This window comes from Apiospora hydei (assembly GCF_038363865.1).
Source record: "Apiospora hydei strain CBS 114990 chromosome Unknown utg000002l_segment0_segment0, whole genome shotgun sequence".
In the NCBI taxonomy this organism is placed as follows: Eukaryota; Fungi; Ascomycota; class Sordariomycetes; order Amphisphaeriales; family Apiosporaceae; genus Apiospora; species Apiospora hydei.
In genome coordinates, this window is record NW_027117361.1 from 5,327,484 (window position 1) to 5,355,258 (window position 27,775).

At 55.8% G+C, this 27,775-nt stretch overlaps 11 protein-coding genes across 11 annotated transcripts; 8 read left to right on the forward strand and 3 right to left on the reverse strand.

Moving 5' to 3' along the window:
* Window positions 1-186: 186 nt before the first annotated feature.
* Window positions 187-957, forward strand: PG997_001711 (heat shock protein; the record flags this gene model as incomplete). The annotated part of the gene is made up of 1 exon (XM_066806026.1): window positions 187-957. One exon carries the CDS (start codon window positions 187-189, stop codon window positions 955-957), a length of 771 nt encoding a protein of 256 aa, XP_066675799.1.
* A 1,334-nt stretch (window positions 958-2,291) lies between these two features.
* Window positions 2,292-2,651, forward strand: PG997_001712 (uncharacterized protein; the record flags this gene model as incomplete). Its single annotated transcript, XM_066806027.1, has 1 exon — window positions 2,292-2,651. One exon carries the CDS (start codon window positions 2,292-2,294, stop codon window positions 2,649-2,651), a length of 360 nt encoding a protein of 119 aa, XP_066675800.1.
* Window positions 2,652-2,747: 96 nt separating this feature from the next.
* PG997_001713 (uncharacterized protein) lies at window positions 2,748-4,755 on the forward strand (the record flags this gene model as incomplete). The annotated part of the gene is made up of 4 exons (XM_066806028.1): window positions 2,748-3,050; window positions 3,106-3,610; window positions 3,700-3,938; window positions 4,012-4,755. The coding sequence occupies 4 exons, from the start codon at window positions 2,748-2,750 to the stop codon at window positions 4,753-4,755; spliced, it is 1,791 nt and encodes a 596-aa protein (XP_066675801.1).
* A 1,749-nt stretch (window positions 4,756-6,504) lies between these two features.
* Window positions 6,505-8,512, forward strand: PG997_001714 (phosphate-repressible Na+/phosphate cotransporter Pho89; the record flags this gene model as incomplete). The annotated part of the gene is given in 5 exon segments (XM_066806029.1): window positions 6,505-6,580; window positions 6,646-7,556; window positions 7,568-7,911; window positions 7,998-8,239; window positions 8,310-8,512. 5 exon segments carry the CDS (start codon window positions 6,505-6,507, stop codon window positions 8,510-8,512), a joined length of 1,776 nt encoding a protein of 591 aa, XP_066675802.1.
* A 1,861-nt stretch (window positions 8,513-10,373) lies between these two features.
* PG997_001715 (uncharacterized protein) lies at window positions 10,374-11,400 on the forward strand (the record flags this gene model as incomplete). Its single annotated transcript, XM_066806030.1, has 3 exons — window positions 10,374-10,508; window positions 10,691-11,122; window positions 11,230-11,400. 3 exons carry the CDS (start codon window positions 10,374-10,376, stop codon window positions 11,398-11,400), a joined length of 738 nt encoding a protein of 245 aa, XP_066675803.1.
* Window positions 11,401-12,228: 828 nt separating this feature from the next.
* Window positions 12,229-13,997, reverse strand: PG997_001716 (alpha-1-2-mannosyltransferase alg11; the record flags this gene model as incomplete). The annotated part of the gene is made up of 2 exons (XM_066806031.1): window positions 12,229-12,387; window positions 12,483-13,997. 2 exons carry the CDS (start codon window positions 13,995-13,997, stop codon window positions 12,229-12,231), a joined length of 1,674 nt encoding a protein of 557 aa, XP_066675804.1.
* Window positions 13,998-15,085: 1,088 nt separating this feature from the next.
* Window positions 15,086-16,317, forward strand: PG997_001717 (mitochondrial export translocase protein; the record flags this gene model as incomplete). The annotated part of the gene is made up of 2 exons (XM_066806032.1): window positions 15,086-16,019; window positions 16,079-16,317. 2 exons carry the CDS (start codon window positions 15,086-15,088, stop codon window positions 16,315-16,317), a joined length of 1,173 nt encoding a protein of 390 aa, XP_066675805.1.
* A 172-nt stretch (window positions 16,318-16,489) lies between these two features.
* PG997_001718 (uncharacterized protein) lies at window positions 16,490-17,356 on the reverse strand (the record flags this gene model as incomplete). The annotated part of the gene is made up of 1 exon (XM_066806033.1): window positions 16,490-17,356. The coding sequence occupies one exon, from the start codon at window positions 17,354-17,356 to the stop codon at window positions 16,490-16,492; it is 867 nt and encodes a 288-aa protein (XP_066675806.1).
* Window positions 17,357-18,127: 771 nt separating this feature from the next.
* PG997_001719 (uncharacterized protein) lies at window positions 18,128-20,171 on the forward strand (the record flags this gene model as incomplete). The annotated part of the gene is made up of 4 exons (XM_066806034.1): window positions 18,128-18,959; window positions 19,013-19,104; window positions 19,162-19,539; window positions 19,572-20,171. The coding sequence occupies 4 exons, from the start codon at window positions 18,128-18,130 to the stop codon at window positions 20,169-20,171; spliced, it is 1,902 nt and encodes a 633-aa protein (XP_066675807.1).
* Window positions 20,172-21,395: 1,224 nt separating this feature from the next.
* Window positions 21,396-22,936, forward strand: PG997_001720 (sucrase/ferredoxin domain-containing protein; the record flags this gene model as incomplete). The annotated part of the gene is made up of 2 exons (XM_066806035.1): window positions 21,396-21,901; window positions 21,988-22,936. The coding sequence occupies 2 exons, from the start codon at window positions 21,396-21,398 to the stop codon at window positions 22,934-22,936; spliced, it is 1,455 nt and encodes a 484-aa protein (XP_066675808.1).
* Window positions 22,937-24,290: 1,354 nt separating this feature from the next.
* Window positions 24,291-24,855, reverse strand: PG997_001721 (uncharacterized protein; the record flags this gene model as incomplete). Its single annotated transcript, XM_066806036.1, has 2 exons — window positions 24,291-24,621; window positions 24,821-24,855. The coding sequence occupies 2 exons, from the start codon at window positions 24,853-24,855 to the stop codon at window positions 24,291-24,293; spliced, it is 366 nt and encodes a 121-aa protein (XP_066675809.1).
* Window positions 24,856-27,775: the final 2,920 nt, after the last annotated feature.

Consider the following 27,775-nt stretch of genomic DNA (forward strand, 5'->3'; position numbering starts at 1 on the left):
AGCTATCTTCTTGATCTTTGCAACCCACAGATATCGGCCCCAAAACTTTATGAGTTCGGACAGATTATGTCAGTCTTCTTCATGTTGTCACCACTGCCGCACCACTACTCAGTCACAGGCGTCCCCGAGACGTTCCCCGAGCCACCCCACCACTCTCACCACCCGCAATCACAGCACAGCAACACCATGCCGTTTCTCTCGTCCGCGAGCCAGAAGGTAAACCACCTCTTCCAGGACCTCATGCACCCCCGCGCCGCCCTGAGCACCAGCAGCACCACCGAGGTCCGGAGCCCCTGCACCGACATCCGCGAGAGCGACGACGCCTACTTCATCGACGTGGAGCTGCCGGGCGTCGTGACGGACGACATCCGGCTCAACTGGACCAACTCGCGCGTGCTCCTGGTCGAGGCCGACGCCCAGCGCCCGCCCGAGACGGTCGAGGAGGAGGAGGAGGCCGAGGACGGCGGCAAGCTGACGCGGGTCTGGTCGCACGACGATAACTGCCGGCAGTGCACGCAGCAGTGGCACCATCACCACCGGTACCACCCCGAGGACCGGACGGCGTCCAATATCGGGCAGCAGCAGTACCTGCTGCAGAGGCAGGACAACAGCAAGTTCAAGCGGAGCGGGAGCTTCGGGGCGTTTGGTGGTGGGAACGGGATTAGCAACAAAATCAACAGCAACAACAGCGGAAGCTTTCACAAGAGGAGGAGCTCCATGTTCGCCTTTACTAATAACAACAACGGCAACAACAGCGACGCGAGCAGCAACACCAGTTGGAAGCACCCGTTCCACTTCCTCATGCGAGAGCGCCGCGACTGCGCCTTTGCTCGCGCGTTCAGCTTCCATGTCGATGTCGACCAGGGACATGTCACGACGGAAGTCAAGGATGGGCTGCTGCATATGCGGGTTCCTAAGTTGTTTATGGATGACGAGCTATCGGAAATCGAGACATGAGCGATGGTGTTGTCGTCTTCTTTGTTCTTACATGTCCTGGTACGGGTGTGTATTTGGTCGTTCATTGCTTTGGTCCTTTTGAAAAGCGAAAGGAGTTTGGGAGGGGCTGGACTTGGTATTGGGAAAGGGCGCGATATCTTTTCGGCGCCCCAGTGTATCTCTATTGTATCACATCGCAGAGGCTTGGTGCCACTTGAGGAAGTTTCAGGGGCTCGTCAATACGGGCTTCGGGATAAAAAAAAGGTCGAACTACCTAGAACTTACCTAACGGGTACCGTTAATACATTACTTGGTCTATTCTATATCACCCGAAGCCTGTGGGAGATGACTTGTCCGAAAAGGTCATACGGGTGGCTAATGATAAGGTTGACGTGGTGGACGTGGGGGCGGGCTTCATTTTCGTACTAGCGACCAGTCGATGAATATTGCGTGGGTTGAGAAGAAAGAAACCGTAACCAATCGTCAAGTTGGCTGTCGTTTCATATGCAGTAGCATTCCGCGTCAAAATGATATCTCGGGATGGCTTTAGTTCTACCCCCTTGATCTCCATGCGCATGCGTTGAGCCATTCAACCAATGACAAGAGGCCGAATTAGAAAGGTCTGTTTGGCGGTGAATGATATCAGAAAGCCACCCAGCCTCACATTTGTATCTGCCGGTTTCCTTTTGCTGCCACGGCAGATCTAGAACCAACCCAGCGTCGAGATCCCGCACGTTGAGCGCCACCAAGTAAGTAGCTGTCTGTCTCTAAGACATTGCTCAAAGACATGGAGGCCCACACCGCTTGACTGCCGGTGAATTGCAGTTCAGCCACATGCGGAGACATGCTTACGGTGCATGATGGTCAGCTACGAGCCATGAGGAAACTGGGTTGAATATGGGTGATCTGGGGGCAAGATCTCTTCTGCGACCCGACGCCATGGCAACGCCATAGGGCTGAAACAGCGTCAGCCGCATTTCGTGTATAGAAAGTCTAGATCGTTGGCCACGATGCGCAAATCTTTCGATTCAAGGCTGAAGGCTTCAAAGATTATGAGTTGCTTTTGGGTCGCGGCAGGAATCAAGATACCACTAAGCAAGCCACGATGTGGATTCTGACAACTGAAACGGTCGCGGCACATTTGCTCGGCACCTGTTCAATATATCTTCTCAGCTAGAGTCCAAAGCTTCAGGTCTTCTTGCGAAGAACGTTAAGGAACAAGGTCGTCTCACAGTATAAAAGACTTGTCTTCGTACCACCTACATCACCCACCAGTCACCTTGTCCATCTCCTCACATCCACAGTCCATTGATCCAGAACCCATACTTGATTCCATAAGCCCCAGCACAGACAGTATGGCTGCCCAAGTCATACCCATCGTCCTGAACCCAGGCTCCGCCGTCGTCACGAACCCCTCAGGGCCCGTGGTTGTGCGAAGGCGGACCGAGGGCGACTGGCCGGCTGATGTCGAAAAGGTTCCCATCCCGGCCTTTGACACTGGCGTTTTCATCGCCGAGCTCACCAACGAGAAACTCCTGCCCAAGAAGCTACCCGAGTTGACGGCGGAAGAACGGTCCGCCGTCGACGACAACCCGGAGGTGCTGCTCGAAAAGGCCAGGCTAGCGGAGAATCGCCCCAAGCCCTTAAAGGAGGGGACATACCGCGGAACTCAGCTTGCGATCACCAAGGTCTACGAACTCATTGAGAGGAAGTAAGTTCGTATAGGCTTGGTGTCTGGACGGACTGACGGCCACTATATTAGGTGTATAAATAAATAAATGTTGACACGAGAAAACAGGTATGGAGCCTTCATGGACACGGCCAACTTCGAGCCGACGATGCCCTCGCCACTGACCCCCAACCAGAAGAAAATGTTCTTCGTCTTTACCGATCCGGTGTCGGACAACTATCCTCCCCACCTGAATCTCGGCGCCAACCAGCTCGAGCCCAAAGATTCTGCTGGTGCAAAAGAGCAAGGCTCAGGACTGGACAAGGACGACATCTTCAGCGCCTTGCGCCTGGCCCAACTGACCACCTTGCTCCCGGGCCTGATCCCCGACGACTTTATCGACCAAGCCAAGGCCAAGATTGGCCAGGGGGCCGGCCTACGTTGCGTACGGCAGCATGGGCCGCCCGGATCAGGGAACCACCTTGGCCGAGGTCGAGGAGTACAACAACTACGAGTCCAGCAAGTTCTGGTACCAGAAGGACATCTTCGACCTGCCCAACATCGGGAATCTGCCGGACTGGTACTCGGACGCCCGCTTCGCCCAGCAGTACTTCACGGGCACGAACCCGACCACCATCAGGCAAGCCGGGTCGTGGGCCCAGACCTTTATCGACGCCGCGACCCATCCTAGAGACAGCCAGATGAAGGCCAAGATCAGCCAGCGAGTACAGAACTCGCCAGGTTCCCTCTACGTCCAGGACTATTCTTACTTTCGCGGTGCGGCCGGGACTCAAGAATTTCGCTGTGCCTACGGGGGTGGTGATGTGCCGGCGGGATTCCGGTATGCCCTTGCCTCGGTCTGCCTCTTTAATCTGACAGACAGTGGCACGCTTGAGCCTCTAGCAATCCTCATCGACAGTGTCAAAAACAACGACGAGCGAGTCTTCATCTATAACAAGGAGCTGACCGTAGAGGAGCAGAAGTATGACTGGCCATGGCGATACGGTAAGTACTTGAAAGAAACTCACCGCCCCTCTCCTTCTAACATCAGAATCCCCTTGCCAAACCAAACTAATCGTCGTCATCTCCTAAAGCCAAAACATGTGTTCAAGCCAGCGACTGGATTCAACACAACATCACGGTTCATCTCTGCCGCACCCACCTGGTCGAAGAGGCCGTCATCGTGGCCGCGAACCGGACCCTGCCCCAAGACCACGACGTGTACCAGCTCCTGTACCCGCACTGTCTCAAGACCCTGTCGCTGAACGCCGCGGCCCGGGCCGTTCTCGTCCCGAACGTGATCGTGCCCATCATGGGAATGAAGAAGGAGCATGTTTGCCAGTTCCTCCAGTCGGAGTACAAGACCTACGACTTCGAGGGCAGCTACATCCCCCACGGACCTCAAGACCCGCGGCTTCCCGACCGGGCAGCAGCTCTACGACGACCCCAAGTACCACAACTACGCCTGGGCGCGCTGTATCCACAGCATGTGGTACAAGATCCGCCAGTACGTCCAGGACATGCTGGTGATCAAGTACGGCCTCGACGCCGCCGCCGCGGACCAGGCGGTGCGGGCCGACGAGGACATCCAGGCCTGGTCGCGCGAGATGCGGGCGCCCGTCGAGGAGCAAGGGGCGAACCTCCATACGTTCCCCAAACTCGAATCCTTCGAGGCCCTCGTCGACTGCGTCACCATGTGCATCCACATCGCGTCCCCGCAGCACACGTCGGTCAACTACCTGCAAAACTACTACCAAGCCTTCGTCGTCAACAAGCCGCCCGCGCTGTACCAGCCGCCGCCGACGTCGATCGACGAGCTGCTCAATTACAAAGAGTCGGACCTCGTCGCGGCGCTGCCGATGAACCACCCGCAGGACTGGCTGCTGGCGTCGCACATCCCCTACTTGTTGTCTTTCAAGCCGGGTGACAAGGAGTCCCTGATTATTTACGCGGCGTCCAAGTACCACGTCTACAAGTACAAGGCGGGCGACCGGGCGCAGAAGATCAAGGTGGCCGCGGCGCGGTTCTACGAGGCGCTGGCGAACTCGGAGGGGGAGTTTAAGGGGTATGGGCTGGCTACGGATGATCACCAGACGATTACCTATGACGTCCTGAGCCCGAGCTGGAATGCGGTCAGCATCTTGATCTGAGCGGGGGAGGAGAGGCCTGGTGGGTTCCCGATGGTGGTGAAGAAGACAAGGAATGCGTCAGGCACGAATATCACGGGGACTCTCGTTTAGCATCAAGTCGAGATCAATAATGAAACAAAGTATAATGAATCGAGTTCTGATTATTGATGTCTGGCAGCGACAATATCACGAGAGCCAACCCTGCGCAGAGTTGATAATGGTTCCTGAACATCCGCAGATGCGCAGACGCGGGTGAAGAGGGAAGTGGAGTAAAACAAGGACAGGCAGGGGTTAGGTTGACCCCCGGCCCCTCGTGCGTAGCTGCTCGCTCCCCACGCTTGGCTTACACACACACCATGAACGGATGGCAGCCCACTAATGAGACCTTATTCCGAGCACACGTGGTGGGATCAAGCTCTCTCATAGGGTACGTGCCGGGTCTGGGCAATATGGACCCGCCAAGAGCCTCAACTGGCCCTTCAACGTCAACAAGACCACACGATCACATATAAAAGGCATTCGCCAAGCCGCCGGCCAAGGCTCCCAGGTTCCTCAAATTCTCTCGGCTCGACATTAGCAGGCAAGCAAGCAAGCAAGCTGACGAGGACTATGTCCATTTGCGGCGGGAGGGAAACGAAGAAAGATGGTCGCGCCAAGGTGCAACAGGCATATTACCTTCCAGAGCAAAGGGACCATCCATGAGAAAGCGACCCCCATCCCAGGAAACGACCAGGCTCTTTCAATGTGCTCACGGTATTGATTGACCATTGGAGAATTATGAAGAACGCATACGAGACCAGAACCATCAGCAGGTTCAAGGACTCTTTGCTATCACTTTACGATGCTTCGACCATTGCCCAGAAAGCACCGGAAGTCATGTTTCCTCTTAGGATGAGCCGAAATGAGTGTCCCGCGCTTTCGGTACCCCGCGCCGCGACCCATTGGAAGCTGTTGCATGCAAGAAGCCTTGCAAAATGTTTCTCTTCCAAACGGGCCTTTTACTCTTTTCATCGCCGTCGGTCAGTGCATGCGGTTATATGCGCGGGTTGGCTGTGGGAACCCATTCGGATCTGATATCTTGGTATTTGACCATGCATACGAACTCTGGCGAATGAACGGCTAGAACGGCATGCAACCAACCCAAAGAGCTCGCCTTCTTAGGAGCCAAGACCCCATGGATTTTCAGCCCGCCGCAAGATGCAATACTTACACACTTGGACACTGGAGCTGCATCCAACGTCCACGCCTAGTGCGGGTGCGACCACTCGTCTAACGTCTGGGCTGATATGTTCCAAGAAACCACCAAGACTCTAGAACATGCAGATTTTCAGCATTCACTACTGATCCTGTCGAGCACGCCCTCTTGTTGATCAGTATCATTGGTCGAAGTTTCTGATGTGCACTCATGTCCGTAAAGGGACGACCGAGGGTCAGGATGCAACCAGAACCATACCATCGTGCGTTGCCAATTACGCGCTGCTGAACCTGCGTTGAAGCTGCCCAGGAATATGCACCGAAGTCTTCTTCCAGAACCACTGCGCTGGGATCGGCAGCCTGGTCCACCCGTGGCATGTAACCATCCCGTGCAGTAGTACGTAGAAACTTGCATGTATATAAGAACTCTCCCGTTGCCTTGTCTTTGCAGCTGAGTTCTGCTCTTCTCCCCCAGTCGCAACTCAGCCAGTGGACCTTGTGTCACTACTTGTCGTCCAAGAAGAGACGCCAGCCCTACAGACTTTAGGATCTTCTGGCTCACCCACCACCGACAAGATGCCTGTGCTGCATCAGCTCGACTACCTCTTTGCCATTGGCACCATCTTCGCCTTCCTCGACGCGTGGAATATCGGTATGCCTCCATTCACTTTTCGTACAAGTCATATAACCCCAATGGTCGAAACGACCACTAACAAGACCACTTCAATGAACCAGGCGCCAACGATGTCGCCAACTCCTGGGCCACCTCGGTCGGGTCCCGCTCCGTGACCCTGATCCAAGCCATGGTCCTGGCCGCCATCATGGAGTTCACCGGCGCCGTCGGCGTCGGCGCCCGCATCACCGACGTCATCCGCACGGGCATCGTCGAGACGGACCAGTTCGTCGACAACCCGGGCCTGCTGATGCTGGGCATGACCTGTGCCGTCATCGGGTCGTCCATCTGGCTCACCATCGCGACCCGCATCGGCCTGCCCGTCTCGACCACGCATTCCATTTTGGGAGGCGTCATCGGCATGGGCGTCGCGTCCTTGGGGGCTGACGGCGTGATCTGGGTCAAAGAGGGTTCGGGCACCGCCGTCATCAACGGCGGCGTGGTGCAGGTGTTCCTGGCGTGGATCATCGCTCCCGGAATCGCGGGCATCTTCGGCGCCATTATGTTCCTCATCACCAAGTTCGGCGTCATGCTGCGCAAGGACCCCGTCAAGATGGCGCTGTTCGCGATCCCGATCTACTTCTGGCTGACGGCGTCGCTCATCTGCATGCTGCTGCTGTGGAAGGGCGGCGGCTACACCATCAACCTGACCGATTCGGAGCTCATCGGCACCATCATCGGCGCGGGGGCCGGGTTCGCCGTGCTGGCGTCCGTCTTCATCTTGCCCTGGATTTATAGGGTGGTCGTCCTCGAGGACTGGCAACTGCGCTGGTACCATATCCCCCAGGGCCCGCTCCTGCTGCGGCGGGGTCCCGTGCCCCCGCCCCCAGCTGAGTTTGGGGGACCGGTGCAGAATTACTACGAGGGCCATCTGACGCGCGAGGAGCTCGAGGCCAAGCGCATGGCCCACCGCGCCCCCAACGGCGACGAGGAGTCCGCCTCCGCCTCCCCACGCGTGCCGGCGAGACCCAAGCCGAGAAAAAAGTCATCGACACCGCCCTTGACACCTCCGAAACACACTCGCAAGATGACCACCCCATGCTGAAGAAGGGCCTGGTCGGGCCCAAGCCCGAAGGGAAATGGTACACGCCGCCCGTCGCGTTCTGGTGGGTCAAGAAGCTCCTGTTCAACGGCGTCGACCGCGACGTCGTCAGCATGCAGCACAAGAAGGACCTGCTGTCGGGCGACCTCGAGGAGACGCACGCGCGCTCGGCGCACTACAACAACAAGGCCGAGTTCATGTACACGTTCCTGCAGATCCTGACGGCGTGCGCGGCGTCGTTTACGCACGGGGCTAATGATGTGTCCAAGTGAGTACCCCTTGATCTGGATCTTTATTCTCACTCTCTTCTCCGTTTCAGCGTTACCAGTATACGAGACTAACACTGGTTCCAAGTGCCATCGGCCCCTACTCCACCATCTACCAGATCTGGAACGAGGGCGAGGTGCCCGGCAAGAAGTCCAACGTGCCCGTCTGGATCCTTGTCTTTGGCGGCGCGGGCATCGCCATCGGGCTCTGGACATACGGGTACCGCATCATGTCCAACCTGGGCAACAAGCTGACGCTGCACTCGCCCTCGCGCGGCTTCTCGATGGAGCTCGGCAGCACCATTACTATTATTATTGCTACGCGTCTCAGTATGTGACCACTTGCCCTAATCCTCTGCTGCTTCTGATGTGAATATTTACTGACTCTCTGGACGTACAGAGCTGCCCGTGTCGACTACCCAGTGCATCACCGGTGCCGTCGTCGGTGTCGGTCTATGTAATGGAGACTGGAGGGCCCTCAACTGGCGCATGATCGGCTGGATCTACGGAGGTTGGATCATCACCCTACCGTGTGCCGGTATCATCTCGGGCTGCTTGATGGGCTTCATCATCAACGCTCCCCGCTGGGGCCTGGAGATGTGAGAAGGGCGGGAGATGAAGAAGAAGCGGACCTTGCTTCTCTACAGTCATTCAGTGTAAGTAGTTTGCGGGGGGCTCGATTTGATTGGAAAAGGCCTCAATGGGTGGTTCCCGTGTATGTACACTAGGTGGTGCTCTGCTGCGTATCGGCTGACGCGCATGCAATTTGAATGTTACATAGACTTTTATACCCAATGTGATCACTCCTCGATATATCATGTCGTGTCAGGTTGCCGAGTACCATCACGACTCATCTCTCCTGCCTCGAAGTCGCAACCTCACCTTGGCTGATACCTCTACTTGATACGAGAACATTCCTGAGCATCGTCTTACCTGATGTCTCGAAGTCAGATGCAATAAGAAATGGAGTGAATCCGCCGATTGTGGTGAAGTCGAGTTTTGCTCTTGCCATTTTGTAGGCTACTTAGGAGTATTGATGAATACTAGAGAGTGACGGACCATATCTTAAGAAGCTCATTCAAGGTATGTTGCATTTGATTGTGGCGTATTCAATCACGTACTCCTCACGTACCTGGATTCTTCCAGCCGCCTACGGCTTCGTCAGTACACGAGCCTCCCGACAACCATCGATGCTGTGGAATAGGAAGCAGGGCATTGATCACTGTCATCTACATACTATTAGCTTGTCCATTTCTGATCTTGATGTTCATTTCTTGCAGCTTCAATATGCCTAACAGCATCCGACTCCCACAACTTCGATTTGGCAGCCACGTAACAATCGCTTTCCCATATCTCCAGGCCATGGTATCTAGCATCACTCACATATTACTCACACCTTCATATTCTTCATGTGAGAACCTTCCTTGCGACCCGGTACTTACATCGTAACCCGGAAATGCAAGGGGCAGCCCGCGATTCCTGTGCCTATTGCCATAATACAGCATATTTTCGGGTGCCTCACGAACAACCACTTCTTCTAATCTTCCATACCATCTTCTTGTCTACCTCCGCGATTGTGGCATATCTACTTCGGCGTCAATCAAGACATATCTCTTGCCCAGCATACATATCGTCAATCTTCATCCAAGCTTCCAACTGAGGTTGGGTGTTCTGAGATTTCTTGGAGCTATCAAACATTGACCTTTCAACTTGCATTCCAACATCACCTCTTCAGCCCACCATCTTGAGGTAGTCTCACTTGCCAGACACCTCGTTATCTCACGAGAGTTTATCACATCTTCCTCGGCTGACAGACGGATCTTTGCCACAGAACTCGAGGTATGTTTGCAGTTTCCTCCGCGAATCTCTTGTGATTGATCCATTACCCTCTCTTCTTGTCCTGTCGATGGGTTCTCCCCCATCAGGTCTACCTCACGCAATATCTTCCCTTGGGCATTCTACTTCTTCATCTTTCTCCTCTCGTCTTTGGAGCTTGTCCTCTCACCACTCTTATAGCTCCGACAGCCGGATCTCTCATGTTGCCAAGCCAAGTATCTCCACTGGTATGCACAATGGAAGATAGCCTCCAAGTAAGTGACTTCTCCTGGCTCTCTTGATACACCGTCCTGCCTGGATGGATTTGAGGTTTGCATTGGACACGTCCACAACCGCACAAGCCGCTTTCGAAACTGCCATCTCAAGCAATATTCCGCGACGCCTGCTAACCGTAACCAGCCAGAAGCATAGCCAGGACATGTCCTCTGCAACGACCGATTGGAAACCCAGGAAAGAGCTTGCCCATCCCACAGACACCGAACCCCAAACACGTATCGTAACCTTTCGATACAACATAGCCGGCCGTGTAGGCATTTTTCTTCGATCGGCAACCAAACGTATCGTCACCCTTGGATACAACCCAAACAGCCTAACCGTTTTTCTTCGATCACTTCGTCACCCAATCGCAATGGGTTCAACCACCTCCAGCAGCGTCGGCGCTCTTTTGGCCAAGAAGGAAGCCCCATCCATCGATGCCCCCGTCAAGAACGCCCTCGCAGCCAGCAGCCCGCGAAACCGACACGTTACCCTCCCTCACACCGCAGTCAGTACCACCAACAGCTTGCCTACCCGTCCGGACTCCGCGTGGGCCAAATCTCTATCGAAGAAGGCGGCCGACTACGCAAGCCCTTCTCCCAGCCCGACGGAAGATACCCGCAAGAGACGGGCCCCCAGCATCGCCTCGACAGCCTCCCAGCCGACCCCCTCGAAGAAACCGAAGCCTAGCACCACTACCACCACCGCCACCACCGCCGCCCCTCCTTCAGCGAGGACGAGACCAACGCCCTGACGTACCAGGCCAAAGTCGTGTACCTTTTTTCCGAGAGCTTGGACAAGGCCAAAGTCGAGATTGCCCAGAAGCCACAGACTCTCGAGGCCAGAGACGCGGAGTTGACGAACACGAAGTGTCTCCTGGGTACCAAGGTCAGGGAGTTGGAGGAGCAGGGCCGACACCTCGCGGACAAGGACAAGGATCTCGAGGAGAGAAATCGCCAACTGACCGCCAAGACCAAGGAGTCGGAGTCGCGAGGCCGTCTCCTCGAGGACCGAGCCAGGGAGTTGGCGGAGAAGGACCGGCGCATCGCCGCCAAAGATAAAGAACTCGGGGAGAGAAAGCCTCTGCTCACCGCCAAGACCAAGGAGTCGGAAGCGAGGGCTGTCTCCTCGAAGACCGGGCCAAGGAGTTGCAGGCGGCCAAACTCCTGCTCGGTGCCAAAGACAACGAGCTGGAGGACAAGAATCTTTTACTCGCCGACCGAACCAAGGCGTTGGAGGAAACGAAGCGCCAGCTCGGCGCCAAAACCCGCGAGTTGGAGCAGAAGACCTGCCGCCTCGGCGTCGTGGAGGAGACCTACCGCAAGCTCCGGGCGAGATACCGCAAGATGAAGGCCGCGATGGTATCCTTGGCCGAGGAGGATACGGATCAGGAGGAGTAGTAGCAAGACTTGCACGATATGGCGAAGCCGTCCACATTACGTCCACAGGGACTCTTATCTACGGACATTCACGAAAATTACACCAGCCAGTATCATACTACTAGCTTAGAACAAGAATGAGGACTATTTAGCAGACCACCCTGTGCTCGTACCGTATCATAGTGACACCCAATGTCTTTACTGTAAGATCCAATCGCCACTTGTAACACCTTGAGACGTTCAATATGCCTCCTTCTGAGACTGAATCGACTCACTAGCAGGCCGCAGTAAAGTCCCAAGCCCTTTGGGACAGGCGTCGTCTTCTCTACTGCCACCCTTGGCTTGGAAGTTCTTTAAGTACACACTTACACATTATACCTGGTCCATAGCGAGCGCTCCCGCATTGTCCCCAGTGCCGTAATATACATCTGACATATTGAGCCAAACGCTGGAACTCGGAGACAATAGATTCAGGTCCAGCTCATCACTGGGTAATTCAACAACAACGTACACGGCCCAAGCAGCCCCAAACTCCTCATACATGTAAGAAATTCGACACGGTAAATAGCCAGCATCGGTCTCACGTTGCATATTCCGAAAACGCCAATTGTTTGAGTTGTGAAAGATCTATATTTCGACCTAATGTATCTTGCAGCCCGCCGCCCTCTAAACCATCCATCTCTTGCATCTATTTTCCGCCGATGCAAAACCCCGGGGTATCAAAATGCCCAGCACCATCCTCTATCTTTTTGCATTGGGGGAAAAGGCACATTTGGCCAGATCAAAATAACACACTTCTTTTACTTGCTTGTTTGCTTATCGTTGCAATGATTTCTACCTTTCGCCCACTCAAGACTTGTTGGTCTTGATATCTACCAGCAGGCTCATCTGCGCGAGCCACTTCCTCGCAAACTCCTCCTCGCTGAACCGGGTCGCCGAAATCCGGGCCCTCTTTCGGACGGAGAGGGGATCCGGTAGTGACAGCGCCTTGTCGAAACCTTGGGCAAACTCAGTAGCAGTAGTGGCGTGGAATCCTAGTATGCAGTGTTAGCTATTCTCCAGGAGAAAAGACATCAATGCAGAGAATGCAGGGAGGACTGTACCTGTAGGCTCCCATCCACCTTGATGACGATATCCAGCTTCGGGCCGCCACTGTTGTGCACCACGGCGATCAGCCCGGCGGCCTGGTACTCCACGACGCCGATGCCAAAGTGCTCGTTCCACATGCCGTTGACGCCGACGTAGGCCTTGCTCAGCCACATGAGGATGTCGGGCCACGACGCGTCGAGCTGGAAAATGACGCGATCCTTGATCTGCAGCTCATTGACCAGCAGCCGCAGCTGGTAGACGCGCTTCGAGTCGGTGTCGTCGCGGACGCTACCCACGAGGACTAGCTTGGCGTCTTCCGAGGCCTTCGTTTTCGAGTTGACAAACTCGGCAAAGGCGTTGAGGATGAGGGTGTGGTTCTTCTCGGGCCGGAACTGCGCAATGTACACGAGCACCTTTTCGCGCCGCTTCTCGCTCTTGGCATCGACTTCGATCTGGGCCGCGAGCTCGCTGACGGCGCAGGGCGGGTACACGACGGCGATGGGGTGGTTCTGTTTGCGGTGCTGGCGGCGGGGGCCCCAGAGCTTCTGGACGTGGTCCTGGGTCCAGGTCGAGTTGGTCATGACGACGTCGACCGAGGCGCCCATCCAGGAGTAGGTGGCGGCGAACAGCTTCCAGTAGACCATCTTGGCCTGGCCGCGGAAGCCGACGCCCTGGCCCGCGTTAACGCCCTGGTCGCCGGCGGCCTTGGTGGGGTCGAGCGAGTCGAGCATGTCGGTCGAGATGGTCGGGTAGTGCACGTAGGCGCCCGTGGGCATCTGGGGGAACAGGATCTTGCTGAGGCCGAGGACGAAGGCGTAGCCCATGGTGTCGACGAAGATGTCGGGCACGAGCAGGGAGAAGGCGTCCCAGCCCAGCACCAGCGAGCCGAGCGACTGGCCGAGGAGGGTGAAGTGCGGCCACGTCGAGGAGAGGACCCAGTGGCGTGTGGAGAGGTAGAGGAAGGTGACGGTCGGCGGGTGGATGTGGATGCTGAACGTGTTCTCGACTCGGATGAGCATCTTCTCCTTGTTCACGTCGTGGTCGCCGGTGTAGACGACACACTTGGCCTTGGGCCAGCGCTTCTGCGTCGCGCGGATGGCGGCCCAGAGGACGCGCTCGCCGCCGCCGCCAGCGTTGCAGAAGGGGTGGAAGAAGCCGACGATGCCGTCCCAGTCCTGCTCGCCCTTCTCGCCGTTGTGGGAGGTGCCGAGCACGGACTTGTCGAGCTTCTCCCAGTCGTTGTCGAGGCTGCTGCTGCCGTGGCTGTTGCTGCTGTCATTGCTGCCGCTGCTCTTGCTCCGCGACCGGTTCTTGTTGGCGGCATGGGCCTTCTCGTCCTCGTCGGTGATGCGTATTATCAGGTTCCGCCGGCCGTCCGTCTTCTTGCGCAAGTACCAGCCCAGCGTCGTGCCGACGGTGTTGGCGAAGGCGTGGAATAGGACCGGCACGCCGTAGTTCCACAGCAGCAGGGCGGCAAGGGGCGTGCAGGCCAGCGCCAGGAGCGTGTAGACTGCCGTCGCGAGGGCCATTTCTGCTGCTTCTGTATGCTTTCTTCTTCTTCTGCCGGGGTATGTATAGTAGACCTGATTAACCACCACATGCGGTGGGGAATTGTCGGCGGGGTTTTCTGGAGGAATGACCTTTGTTGCTAGCGAATGGATCCTGTGCGGTGCGGTCGGTGCGTGGCGGCTCGCTCGCTCGCTCGATCGTGAGGTTCGTTCGTGGCGCAGCCTACGGGAAAAAAAGGCGGGGTGGACGATTAGGTCGGATCTCGTGCCTGTTCAGGCTGGGGTACAGTGATCGCTGTCACCCATCGATTAGATATGCTGTGTACCGGGGAAGAAGAAAAAGAAACTTGCACACTTAAAGAAAAGTAAAGAGATGAAGAAGTGGACAGGCAAGTCGCAAAGAGAGCGAGTGTAGGTAGGGAAGTGGTCAGTAGAAAAAAGAGGTCTACGCTGTCATTAACGAAGGGCCAGGATCGGACGAAAATGGTGTGTCACTGCCTGCCCCAAGAAAGCCCCCATTCTCTACCTCTTGTTCGCTGGACTCACACGTCACGGCTTCTGTCAGTCCCACTACGTATGCGCCTGCTGCAGATTGGGCTACAGGAGCTACAGGGGAGGTTGCTCGCTAATGGATGTCAATTGCGTTGCCAGTGGTGTGTGTGTGGTGGGGTGGTTGCTGGCTGTGGCTTGAATGCACTTGGCCTTGCAACTATCAAGACGGACACTGTCTTTTGGGCATCGACGATATATTTGTAGTCCATCGGCGGCATACTTGGAGTTACAGGTATATGTGAGAAGTTTTCTCTTTTCAGATCTTCTTTTGTTACTATGTGAGGCATGTGCAGATATCTCTGCCAAAAGGCGGACATGTCAATATGTCGAGATGCGGTTGTGAACTCGAGAAAGCTCGGGCCAATCAAAGATCAACCTCAAGCTGGATGGACCCTGGCAATTGGGACGGGCAAGGATCTCATTACTTGGAGCAGGAGGATCAGCTGCCTCAATCTTGCTTGTGACGACGACGAATTGAGCCTCCAGCTCCCAAAATCAGCCAATACTTGCAGCACCTGTGAGATTGATAGGCCAGCCCCGAAAGATGTAGCAGCATCATGAGTCTTCATCTCCATCGACATTTCGCTCAGGCGACCACTTCATCTGCCCTGCTCAAGCGCAGCTTCATCATCCATCCACACTCAAACTCATCATTCAAGCGACTGCAACCTCACTTACAACAAAAACAACAACATGGCAGTCAAAGGCGCACCCTCTTCACCGAGTCTGTCCAGGCCGCCGTCCAGGGCTCCCAGGCCCTCATCCTAGGCGCGCACGCCGCCACCGGCCTCCCCTGGGCCGCCGTCATCCCCCTGATCGCCGTGTCCGTGAATGCCGTCTTCCGCCTCCCCTTCAGCGCCTACTCCCAAAAGCTGCTGCAGCGGCGTAAGCGGGTCGAGCCGCTGCTGCAGGCATGGCGCGAGCGGGTCATTAAAGACGTCGTCGTCCGCGAGCGAACGGACCCCGCCAAGGCCAAGGCTAAAGTCGAGGACCGGCTCAAGACGATCCAGAGGCGGGTGTATTCGGCGCTGGGGCTCCGGCAGTGGCGGTTTTATCTCAGTTTGACCAGTTTTCCGGTTTGGCTTTTGGCTCTCGATGGGATTCGCAGGGTTTGCGGCGGGCAGAAGGGTGTGCTGCTGGGACTGTTGACGGGCGAGAAGAGTCTTGAGGCAGGATCAGCTGCTGGTCAAGCTGGTGCTGATGCTAGCAGTGCTGCCGCAGTCGCAACACCGACCACAGGAGGTCCCGTGGCCCAGAGCATCAGTGCTGCCGTCGATACAACTATACCCGAAATTACTTCTGCAGCCTCCACGGCCGTTGGACCTACCACCTCCGCCGTGGACCCTTCTCTGGCCACCGAGGGCATGCTCTGGTTCACAGACCTGACGGTGGCCGACCCTTACCATATCCTGCCCGTCGCCCTCGTGGGCATGCTGATGCTCAACCTCATTCCCAAGAACCAGGCCGCGCGGTCCGCCATTTTGGGAAGTGGTGGCGGCAGCAACCTGAAGAAGACACGACCAAATTCAACCCACGGCTCATGACCCGAGGCTTGTACCGCGGTGTCATCTACGTCATGCCGCTCGGGACGTTTGTCCTCATGGACATGCCGGCGGCGCTCCACCTGTACTGGCTTTCGTCGGCGGCGGCACATTTCGTATTTGGACAGATATTAAACAGGATGATGCCGCTCGATCAGAAACCCATAGAGAAGTGCAAGGGCATATCGAGCATGGTAATATCTCCAAAGTCTAAGCCGGGACAGAAGGACTGGGAAAAGTTGTTCTAGTCGAGATAGTATCAAAAAATAAATAAAATAAAAACAGCCACACTGTATACACGCAGTGCACACACTTGATTGAACTCCCAAAACGCCCCTATTGATGATGCCATAATGCCATTCCGTCTCGTCCAACCAGCACTAGGCGGGTATAATATCCATCATCCCCTTCTCTCTCCTCTCATCCCAAGAACACGGCCAACAGCACAATTGTCAAGATGACGGCCAAGATAAGCAACAAACAGCACGCCTTGCTCCGAGCATTCTTCTGGTACCTCGCGGCGCTCCTTAGCTCGACATCGGCCCCGCGGGTGTCGTCCCGCACGTTGATGGCGTTGGTCTCGATGGTTTCGAGCTGCTCGCCCTGCTCCCCGACAATCTGGGCGACCTGCTTGAAGAGCGTGTTGAGGTCCGTCACGCCCTCCTCGATCTGCCGGATCTCATCCTCGCGCTCCTGGATCAGCGCGTCCTGGAAGTCGACCTCGTCCTGCGCCGCCAGGTGCGCCTGCTCTTGTTGTTGGAGCTGCTGCAGCTGCTCCCCGCCGTGGAAGTAGTCGCCGCCGCTCGGTGATTGCGCCGCCTCGTCGTGCGCCGCGGCCTTGGCGGCGGTGACGCTCGCGTTCAGCTTCTCGAGGGCGGTGCGCTGCAGGCCCTGGAACTCGCGGAGGCTAACGCCGAAGTCGCGCGCGAGTTTTTGCTGCTGGTATTTCTGCGTCGGGGTGATGCCGGCCGGGTCGTCCCATGTTTGCAGTTTTTTCACGCCCTCGCCGACTTCCTTGAACTGGTCCCGCGACTCTTCGAGCAGGGCCTGCACCCGCTCGCGCAGGCGCGGCTTGTCTTGTCGGGTCCCCAGCCGGTCGATCTCGGTGCGCAGTTTGTCGTTGTTGCCCTGCAGGTGGAAGAGGGCGTTGGTCAGGGTCTGGTTCAGGCGGGAGAACTCGGGGGAGTCGCTGTAGGCGCCGCCAGAGCCGCCGCCGTTGCGGCTGTTGTTGCCGGATCGACGGCTGCCGCCGCCGGATTCCATGTTGGAGAGTTGGTCGAAGGACATCGTGGTGGTGGCTGGCTGGCTGAATTGAGGGGTATCTCGATGGAAGGCGTCGCTAAAGTGAGTGGAATGAGGGGGTATCAAGAAATGAGAGATGGGGTTTTGGACTGGTCGTTGATGAAAGTTGATTCAATCAATGTTCTATCTTCGGGTTGGCTCAGGTGAGAGAGTGAAACGCTACGTAATGTGCACGGCCACACTGGTGACCAACACCGGACTACCCAAAACAGCAGGGTCGGAACAACGGCCACGAAATCCGGCTGTTGCACTTGAAGGGTTTATTGGGCTGTTTGTTGATTGTGTAGGAATGCGATTGTGGTTCTAGTTCGAGTATATGCGAGAGTTGGCATTACCGCATTGAACAGCATATGATGGTAGATCTGTCTGGGCAGTCCGGAGTCTTGATGTTGATAGAGGCACTTCTGTCCAGGCAGCTGCAATTGACCCTTGTCGCTGTCAGCCACATCATCAAACCCGCCAGCATTGAAAGACCTAACCGTTTATGGCTTAGGCGCTCATGCCTTAGCTCTAGTTCTTAGCAGTTGCTGCAGCTGCACCTTAACATTTTGAAAGCTCCATTGCTGGAGCTGGAATCTTTATTTACTTTGTCCATCTTGGCCTGCCCGTTGTCAACGATTGATTTGTATAAAAACCCACAGCCGGACTCGACCACCCCCGGCTTCCAGTCTGCCCTACTGCATTCCTTACGCGACTCGACCGACCGATATGAACCCACGATAATCAATCGAACGCGAAAGATAGACAGTTACCACCATGCCTGCGCCGGTGGTGCGAAGGAAGCCCTACAAGGACTTCCTGCAGCCCTGCCTGCAACGACGATTCGCCTCGACCCTCCTCGTCGTGCTTGTCGTCGCCTACGCCGAAGCCCTCACCCTCTCTAGCTGGAACTCCGTCATATGGTCCTGGTTCCCGCTGGGCATAGCAGGCCTGCGAACCCTGGCCATCTTCGGCTCGGCGCTCCTCATCGTCATTCTGCGGATAGCCCACCCTCACATCGGCCTGCGTACCTCCAACTCGGGCTTCCACACCTTCCGCCAGTATGCGCTCAGCCTTCAGACGTGCGAGAACATCCTGACCTACGCCATCTCCGCCTTCTTCTTTAGCCAGATCTACCTGTACTCGGTGGGCGAGCATGCCGGGCTCCAATGGATCACCTACCACAGCGGCCGAGCGCGCCTCAACGAGCGCGCCTTGTTCTACACCGTCAGCCTGACGTTGCTGGGCGTCTTTGAAGGCGTCATGCACACGGCTCTCGACTACGACCGGCTGTTGCTGGGGCCCGTCAAGGCCAAGTCGGAAGAGAAGGAAGACGGGACAACACAACAGTCATCCAAGGAGGATCCCTTCGAGAAGTTGATCAAATGCGCCCCGCGCCTCGTCATGCGTGCCTTCACGACCTCCATTGGCGTCTGTCTGGCCAACTACCTCACACTCTACAGCCTCTTCTTCCGCCGTACCGCGTGGTGGTGGACCATGACCTTCTTCCGCCCGCTCTACAACCTTCCCAAGACCAACATCCCTCCCGCCAGCGGCCCGTGGAGCGTCTGGATGCTCTTCCGATCCATCCTGGCCGGCTTCCTCCTGTGTTTGCTGTGGAATTTTGGCAACGCGACCTTGACCCTGCGCCTGTCCAAGGAGCCCTCAAGAACGGGCAGCCCTTGACCGCCGAGTCCAAGGACCCTAACGGCAGTCTGTTGAATGGCCTCAAAGCGAAGAAGCCCCGCAACCAGGTATGTATCGAATGTTGCGACTACTGTTTTGCCTACGGGTTCTAACATGATGATTAGGCATTTGCTATGTGGGAGCTCGCCCTGATTGCCCGAGACTTTGAGGCTCGCCGAAAGGGCATCTTCGAGGACATTGATCGCAAGGATGGCCCCATGTGGTCGCAGGTCTACGTAATCTGCCTCGACACCATCAAGCAGATCGAGAAGCGCATCGACGAGTTCGGCAAGCCGCCTGCTCCGCCTGCCGCCGCCGCAAGCGCAGCCGCTGCTGCTGTCCAACCCCGAGCCCGCATTGTCGAGCCTCCCGAGTCGGCCATGGTCTGGCAGGATGCACCACCTCCCAAGACATTCCAGGACACTGTGGGCACCTATGTTAGCAACAGGTTGAGGTCCCCCGGCAGGAAACCTGCCGAGATCGGGCCCCTGGCCAAGCAGACGGTGACCGAACTCCGGGACCACCTTTGACCAAGGAGCAACAGTTTTACGCAAACCCCAATGGCATTGCCGCTATGTGGACCAACATTTTCTTGTGGCTTTTGCAATACCAGATTGGATGGCCTTTCAAGCAGTTCTTCTCGCGCCGCCTTGCCACTGCCGTCCTTGGAGCTCCCCACGGCGAGGTCAGCATCTACGTCAACGCCGCGTACACGCTATCCCAACTGGCCGTGTCGAGTTTGAGCGAGGATAACTATGGAAACGTGCACCGCGATGTGCCGGCCATCATCCGGACTTTGACAACGGTGATCAAGAAGCTGGAGATCTTCCGCGACAACCTGGCCATCCACTGGACCGACCTGGAAGGCAGCCGGGAATGCGGACCGGTGGAGGAGCTGCTGGAGGCCTTCAAGGAGGCCCTCGACCGGGTCGTGATGGCCTTTGAGCAGTACAGCACGGATCTGCGTCTCAGCCGCACGGATCTCCGTCTGGCCAAGGAGGCGGCCAAGAAGAAGGCCGCACCCGTTCCGGAGGTGCAGCCGCAAGAGAGGCCACAAGAACAGAGGCAGCCGAGGCAGCAGAGTCGAGCGGCAGAAAGGGTACAGCAACAGCCGGAGATGCAGCAAGTGGGCTAGTGGCACACGACGGTATCGCCGCACTTGCCCGAGTTATGGCGCTTCGTGCGACAGAGCAATAGCGTTCCGCCGACCCGGCAGATGGAGCTGCCCGACAGTGAGAGAGATGCTGCTTCGAGGCTTGCCTATAGGATCTAGCAGTCCTGCCGCAACCGGCTGGCTCAGTATCGGCGTCGAACATCAGGTTCATAATATGTCGGGTTGCAGGTAGCCGATAGAATGGCAGCATAAATATTCACTAGGCCAGGTTGATGGCTACACAGAACGCAGAGGCGTTTGTTTGGTACATGGCCACCTCGAGAGTGCAGCATTCTGTAACATGTCAGCAGATAGTCGCGGAATAGTTAGTGGCTACAGTTCGAAGTTGGTGGTGAAACGAACGAAAATTGTCGATTCGTAATGAGAAGACTGAAGTGAATAGTTATCTCAGGTTGTTGGTGCCCAATACCGAATGCTGAATTATACTTGTGCACAAGTTGGCAGCCGTTGTTCTAATTCTGGAACGGTAGGTGTGGAACACGATGGCCCTCATAGCCATGTTCTAGTGGGTTGCCACAGCAGCCTCCTTGATAATTTCTAAGGGAAGCAAATATGAGAAGGCGGTTTCTAGAACTATGCGCCTGCCATGCCAAGATTACTGAGGCTTCCGATCGATTCTATCTCCTAGATTAGATCGCGAGTGCAACACAAATACAGCAAAATCCAACCCATCACAACACGAGCAGATAAGGCAGAAGGACAAGGCAACCGGTTGCACAGGTCTGACCTCAGTTGCAGGCATCCTGCATAGGTGCTGCATGCTGAGCGGGGCGCGTATTTCCGGGCACCCCAGCATCTAATTTAAAGCCCCCCAGCGCCCTTCCCAGCCCAAGATCCCCCCTTCCCTTCTGTTGCTTCCACGGCTTCGTCATCCCTTCCCTTCCTGTCCCTCTTTTGCTTATCGCCCTTTGCCTTCGCCTGAAGCGAGACCTCGTGCGTGCGGCTCAGAATGTCATGGTTCTAATCGCTCACATAATTGAGAGGATGCGATGATTTCCATCCTTTCAATTACGACCATTGACTCTGACAGCGTGCCACCGGTCCAGTCCTTCTACTATTACTACTAATGATAAATAAAGCAAAGTGTTGCCACCACACCACCCAACGAACGCACACCTTGCGAATACCTCCCTCCTACCTTAATATGTTGACGACGCCGCCGACCACCAGCCTCGCACCGCAACCATGGCGCATCCAAAAGCAAAACTGCACACCGCGTTCCGCATCTTCTACAACTCCGTCTACTTCCTCTTCCACCTCATCCTGCTGGCCCTGCTGGTTGCGGTCCCCGGCGACATCATCCGGCAGGCCTACCTGTACACCTTCCAGTACGCCAACATCATCATCATCTCGGGCGTCTATCTGCTGTCCGTCATCATCGTCCTGTTCGTCTACTTTTTGAGGCTGTACATCACCCGGACCGTCCTCGCTGGCATCCCGCGCAGCACCATCCCGATCAAGAAGGGCGACGTCAAGAAGCAGGTCCGCCAGATGATCGCCAAGGACCTCGGGCGGAGCGCCGCCATCGCCTGGGAGGCGAGGCCGAAGGTCACCGGTCCCAACGCAAACCCACATACCCTCGGCATAGTGGCGGAGGAGGACAACGAATACGAACAGCAACACCTGCCGGACGAGAAGATCGGAGACGAGAAGTTGCGCCGATCGCCCTTCTCCTGGCCCACGCTTAAGAAGTCGCCGACGGTCGAGAGCAAGATGGGCATCGCGCTGCCCCCACCAAACCCGTCTGGGGCGAGATCGAACATAACGGCTGGGGCAGCCCCAACTCGCCCGACCTGCCCAACCTGCAGTACAGCACCGTCCTGTCCGAGCTGCCGAACCTGATCGAGGCGAAAGCCGTCTCGCAAGCCCCCGTCGACCGAAACGCCTCGCCCGACCAGCCCGCGTTCGACCCGGAGGCCGTCTCGATGCTGCAGCGCGCGCCGCACATGGGCCTGCGCGACTACGTCCTCCACCTGACGTCGCTGGGCGTCATCCCGTCCGCGACGAGCCGAACCGTCTCCGACTTCCTCGACGCCTACGAGCGGGGCCGCTTTCTCGCCGAGGCCCATGTCGAACGCGGCGTTCCGGGACCTGATGCACCTGTTCGCCGAGGTTCTGCGTACTATGCAGCCGCTGAACCCGTCCACTCTCAACGTGATGAACGACAGCGACCGCGACCACGACCTCGCCGACATGAACAGCATGTACACCGACAGCCGCAGCAACATCGACGACGACGCGCCGCGCGAGTCGAGCCCGACGACGCCCGAGGGGGCAGCATACACAGCCTGGCGAGCTCATCCAGTTTGAGTCTGCGGACGCCCGCCAGCCGCATCCTGTCGAAACGGCCCGCGATGCTGCAGCGGACTCCATCAGGAGTTTCGTCGTGGCGGCATCAGCAGTACGGCACGGCGCCGTCGACGCCGATTACCCGCACGCCCGGCCCGCGAACGCCGGGAACGGGTCGCAGTGGTGGCGTTGGTGGAAGACTACACCGGGCCATTTCGGCGCGGAGTTCAAGCACGAACAGTAATAGCGGCGGCAGCTTCGCGCAGACACGGCCGGTGTACGGTAACGGCAATGGCGCGAGCAGCTATGGGAGTGATGGTGGGAGTAGTCTACGGCGGTCGGCGAGCCAGGCGAGCGGAGGGAGCGTTATTCGGCTGGCGAGGCGGGAGGATGGGGTGGATTTGCCTTATGTGCTGCGGATTGGGGACTCGTTTTGATGAGGCTCGAGGCTCTTAAGCATTTTACTGTAAGATTGACGAAGATGAGATATTGTGTACGATGAAAAGGCTACACCTTGTGATACCCATGGAGGAAAAGGCGGCTTTAGTGGCACTACAGTATGAGCCTGTCAAAAAGACCAGAGCACTTTGGATGGCATGGCATGGCATGGCGTTTTTGGTGATACGATAGATACCCCAGATATACCCGATTGTGCGGGTTTGGAAGTTGAAGATATTTGGGGAACAGGCTCAGGCTTGAATTGGATGAGGGAACAGGGGAAAATGTATATTGAGAACCACCCGACTGGCCTGTGTTGGTCTGGCCCCCTTTTAGAAACAAAATGAAATAAAATAATGTATTCAATCCTTGGGATCTCCCTTTCCTTTTCCTTCGTGACTCCCATGCGTACCAGCATTTCGCATCGTTTGAATCGTGATATCGTTGTATCGTGGCCTTTTTGGCTCAGCCGAAGAGAAGCGGCCGACAGGAAGTCAGATGTCTCTGGGTGATCTCTATCCTGCTCGTCTCGAACGCCACTGGTCTCCTGTGCGAAAACATCCCATTTCCATGAACCGTGACATCGTGAATCTCCTCCAAAAACCCCGGCCAAGGAAAAGCAAGGAAACTAAGAGGGAAAGAAGGAGTGTGCGAGGAAAAACAGGAACTGATGCATATATGCGCCCCATTTCCTCCATATAAAAACACCAACGGGGACGCCGGCAATGGTTGGAAGTGCAGTGCTGCGGGTGCTTGTGGATGCAACTGAGAAATCATGGCAGGGAAAAGAAGTTGGGGCAATTGGGAAACTATGACGACAAAGGAGATTGGGGAAGTGAAGGGTCAGATGTATTCTTTTCCCTCCAAATCTCTTGTACCAACAATTTCAAATGCCCATCTTCCAGAGTCTACCCAGCCAAGGATGGTAGGAAAGCAAAGAATCGCGGGGGGTTCTCCAATTGCCGAGTCTGGTCATGGCGTCCAATCACCCTGAAGTTCTGAAAGGTATTGGCAGCGACATGCAGTAGACTCCCGCAGTGCAGATTTGAGATGTACCTGGCACAAACGTGTCTGACGGCCGGCCGTTGGAACTTGAGGGGCCATTTGACTCGATCTAGTTAGATGGAGGAGAACAAGCCCAGTTTAACCTTATCCGGTGGGACTTGACCCCACGTAACCATAGCGTCGGGTCGCGGGAACGAATCAGACAAGGGTTTGTCGACGGTTTGGGTAAAGGGGCGTTCGAGGTTCATCGCACTGGGTCACAATTCTTGTTTCAGTAACGCTGCTTGTTACTTACACAGAGAGGGCGAGGCACCACTTCCACATGGTTCAACAGGTAATCATTTTGAGCTACGACGACCCGTTCAGTTTCTTGAGCGCTGCCTCAACCTCTTTCCCAACTTTAGCCCGCCGGTTGGCGCTGCTCTTGGTGGGGGAGTCAGGTCGGAGGGACAGGGCGGTTACGGGGTCGCCGCCTTCGTTCTTGGTCGACATGTAGGACGCGACCGCGTTGCGAGATAATGACTTCTTGATTCTCGCAGCGGCAGAGCCCGAGGAGGACTTGTGGGAGGTTTCGCTGAAGGAAAGAGTGGTCAGATAGGGACCCTTCAGAGTCGGACACTTTGGGTGCACTTGACATGGTGACTTCCGGGTACTTTCAGATGGAGTGTCATTCGCAGCTCTGGTGATACCGAAGTACCAAACGAAACATGACCTCACAGACCAAAGATGAACCAAATAGATAGAAGCTACTGGCTTGAACGGTTGAGTCTCGTTGTGGTGCACTGGACAGGGAGGGCTTGACGAGGCATGCGGTGGCACGGGTTGTAAGGAGACTAGGTGAAGATAGGTAGGACATATGACTCGCATGGTACACGTACCCGTTATAGACGGAACGATCCGAAGCGGCATCCATGGCTTGCTGAAGTTTCCGCTGTCAAGAAACTCAGGGATAGATACAAGAGAGTTGAGAAAGGGGTCTTGGTTGAAGGGCTGAGTTGCAGTCTGTATCGCTTCCTGATATAATGTGTAGGTGGTGTAGCGGGGCGAGCCTTGGTGAGCGCAAGACGGATGGGACCGGGGCGCTAGTCAGTGCGTAGCTCAGAGCGTGTAATATATGAGATATAAGGGGAGGGGAACAGTTTAAGATGGCAGCCCATGGCATCTTAATATAACTGTGAGTTGAATAGAGCAAGTCAAGGAGGAGGACGGAATCTACGGTCGATTTTGAGTGGTACAAGACCGGGTCCTCGCCTTAGATCCCTGCGTCTAATCGTTTTGCAAACATCCCGTCAGCGCAAGGTTATTGCGGGGAAACAGCAGGTGGGTCCTGTCGTCGGAAGTTTGCCGATAACTGCGGCGCCAGCCGCTGTGTTTATCTAGTGGGCTCGGTAGACCTTCCACATACAGGGGTATAAATCTGCTTTGGGTAAGTACCTTCGAATACCAAGTTGCATGGGCAGAAAATGCTCTCGCGAAGGGCCGATAGCCTGGGACGGTGGGCTGGGACCGATAAAAATTTCAACCCCGTTGGAAAGCCCTGAAGCTACACCAGTCCAAGGCACCTTAGCACAACACCAGAATAAATCAGGGCTTCTTTTACTTCAGCACGTTTGTGGCAATAATATAGCTACAGTTTTTATTAATGCCTTACTGTTCTACATGCTACCTGGACAACCACCAACTTCACCTCCTCCGGCTCCGGAATGAAGTGATGCTGGGCAAAGAGTTGTAAGGTTAACGAACGCTCGCCCACGCTGGAGAGTGAAGCTCCCGCAACGCTCGAAAGCTGGCCTCGGGGAGCGGGGCTTGTCCTTCCCAACTTGGATGCGCAAAAACGTGGTGAAGAAGACACCGTCTACCAGGAAACGGCAATAATTTACCAACAAAGGTCTAACCCAACTCACACCGAATCATTGAATTAGCTCTGACGCAGGGCACGAAGCAGTACAATCATTGGACGCGGCGGCTACGTTGCCGCACCTGCATCATTGTCTGTAATTCTTATTAGTGCTGATGCCCACCTATTCGGGGGCCAGAACTCGGGGTGTGGGGAGCGCGGAAGACATGCCAGTATTGCCGGAGTCATATGTCATTTTGAGTGATACGCTTGCTTGCTTGCGCCTGCCGCCCGTAAGCAACTCACCGTTGCCTACAAGAGCATTATGCTGCGAGCTGGGACACAAAATTGTCCAGCAGAGCATTATTGATAAGAATCGCACAGCACTGAGCGATGGTCGCTTGATATACTGCTCTTATGTTATAATCGTCGCACTCCTTGTCCGCGATCTTAGCTCGGGAACTTGTTGAAGTCATCGAACGGACAGAGAAGTAGTACGGAGAGCCGACCAGCTGTTTGACGACGGTAATGGTTCTGTTGGCTGGCGGGGCATGGTCTCGATCTTGTTGTGGGCGATGAAGGCTTCAACTTGGCCGTCCCATTCAACTTGGCCGCGCCCCAGACAGAGTATTTTCTTCCAAAGTCTTCCTCAGTTACGCACTAGTTGTCCACCGCCGTAGCGGTGGCGCGATGCACGGCGGGCCGCCGAAGAAATGAAAGAGGACCGTGGCGCGCCCGTTCTCGTACTGGTGGCTGAAGGTGCGGCTGCCAAGGGTGCTGGCGTACTCCCACCCTTTGGCGAGACATCTGCGTAGCCCTGGGTGGACAATCTGCTGGTTCAATTTTCAAGTGCCGGAGGCGCGCGCGCTCTCTCTCTCTCTCTCTCCTCTCTCTCTTTGATTCATTGTGTTCTGTCGGTTTCGAGCTATGTGACCTAGGGTCGACTCTTTATTCAACATGGTCGTATGTGACGAGGACAGATGCTAATCCTCAAAGTGAGCTACGTGGCAGCACATATAAGTGATAATGTTGGCGCATGTGTTCAAACCCACGAATAAAATGCACTTCTAGAACTGGCACTTAAAATAGTTTGAGTTATTAGAAAAATAATGAATGAGAAGTATTAGTTCTGGTCCGCAGCGGTCGACAGAACCATCTTGTCATATCCGCCTGTTACTGTAGCTTCCAAGTCATGCGGGGTTCATGTCTGAGGCAGCAATTGGAACGGCTGGAGCTGGATTCGAGAAAAGAATAGAGTCATTGAAACCCGTCCATACCCAACGTTGAAATGGAATGCCTTAAATATCTAGTCCTTTTCCTTCTTTTCCTCATAGGTCGTATTCTCCCATCGTTTTCCCAATACGTGAATCATGATGCCTTGCCCTCTTTTAAGCAGCCAAGGAACGAAAATCTAAGGAAAATCGACGAAAACCAAGTCATGAATGCGGGGATCCGATGGGCCTTTCGCCTCGCACCCAACATCAAGAATCCACTGACGATGTAAGAGAGGTCCCTATGCTGAGAGGGTCGTGATATGTGGCAGCCAGGTGAGGGCGACGGAGAGAAAGGGGAAAGGTCGAATACACGTTGTGTTCGGTATACTACCAACCCGGCAGAGAATTTTCTTGCACATAATCAGGAAAGTAAGGAAAGGCGAAACAGGAAGAGAAGAAATGAGAAAAGGGGAAAGATAGGAGGGGGAATGGGGGGACCGGATGCGCTTATAGTAACGACTTGCCCCATAAATCAGTGTTGCTCGTCATCCATATCAAACAAGCTCTCCAAGGCAGCCGAGTAGGTGCCAGCGAACAGGAACAGAACAGGGGAGACAGATGAGATTGTGCATGTCGCTAAGCCTTTGTTCACCGAGGCGGCCTCTCCCACAGTCGCAGGGCACGAACTGCAACGGGGCGGCAGATGACTGCACTAAATCTCGGTTGGTGAACCGTTAGCTGACGGGTCATTCCAAGGATGATGCCCTGTAGCGTATGGTCAT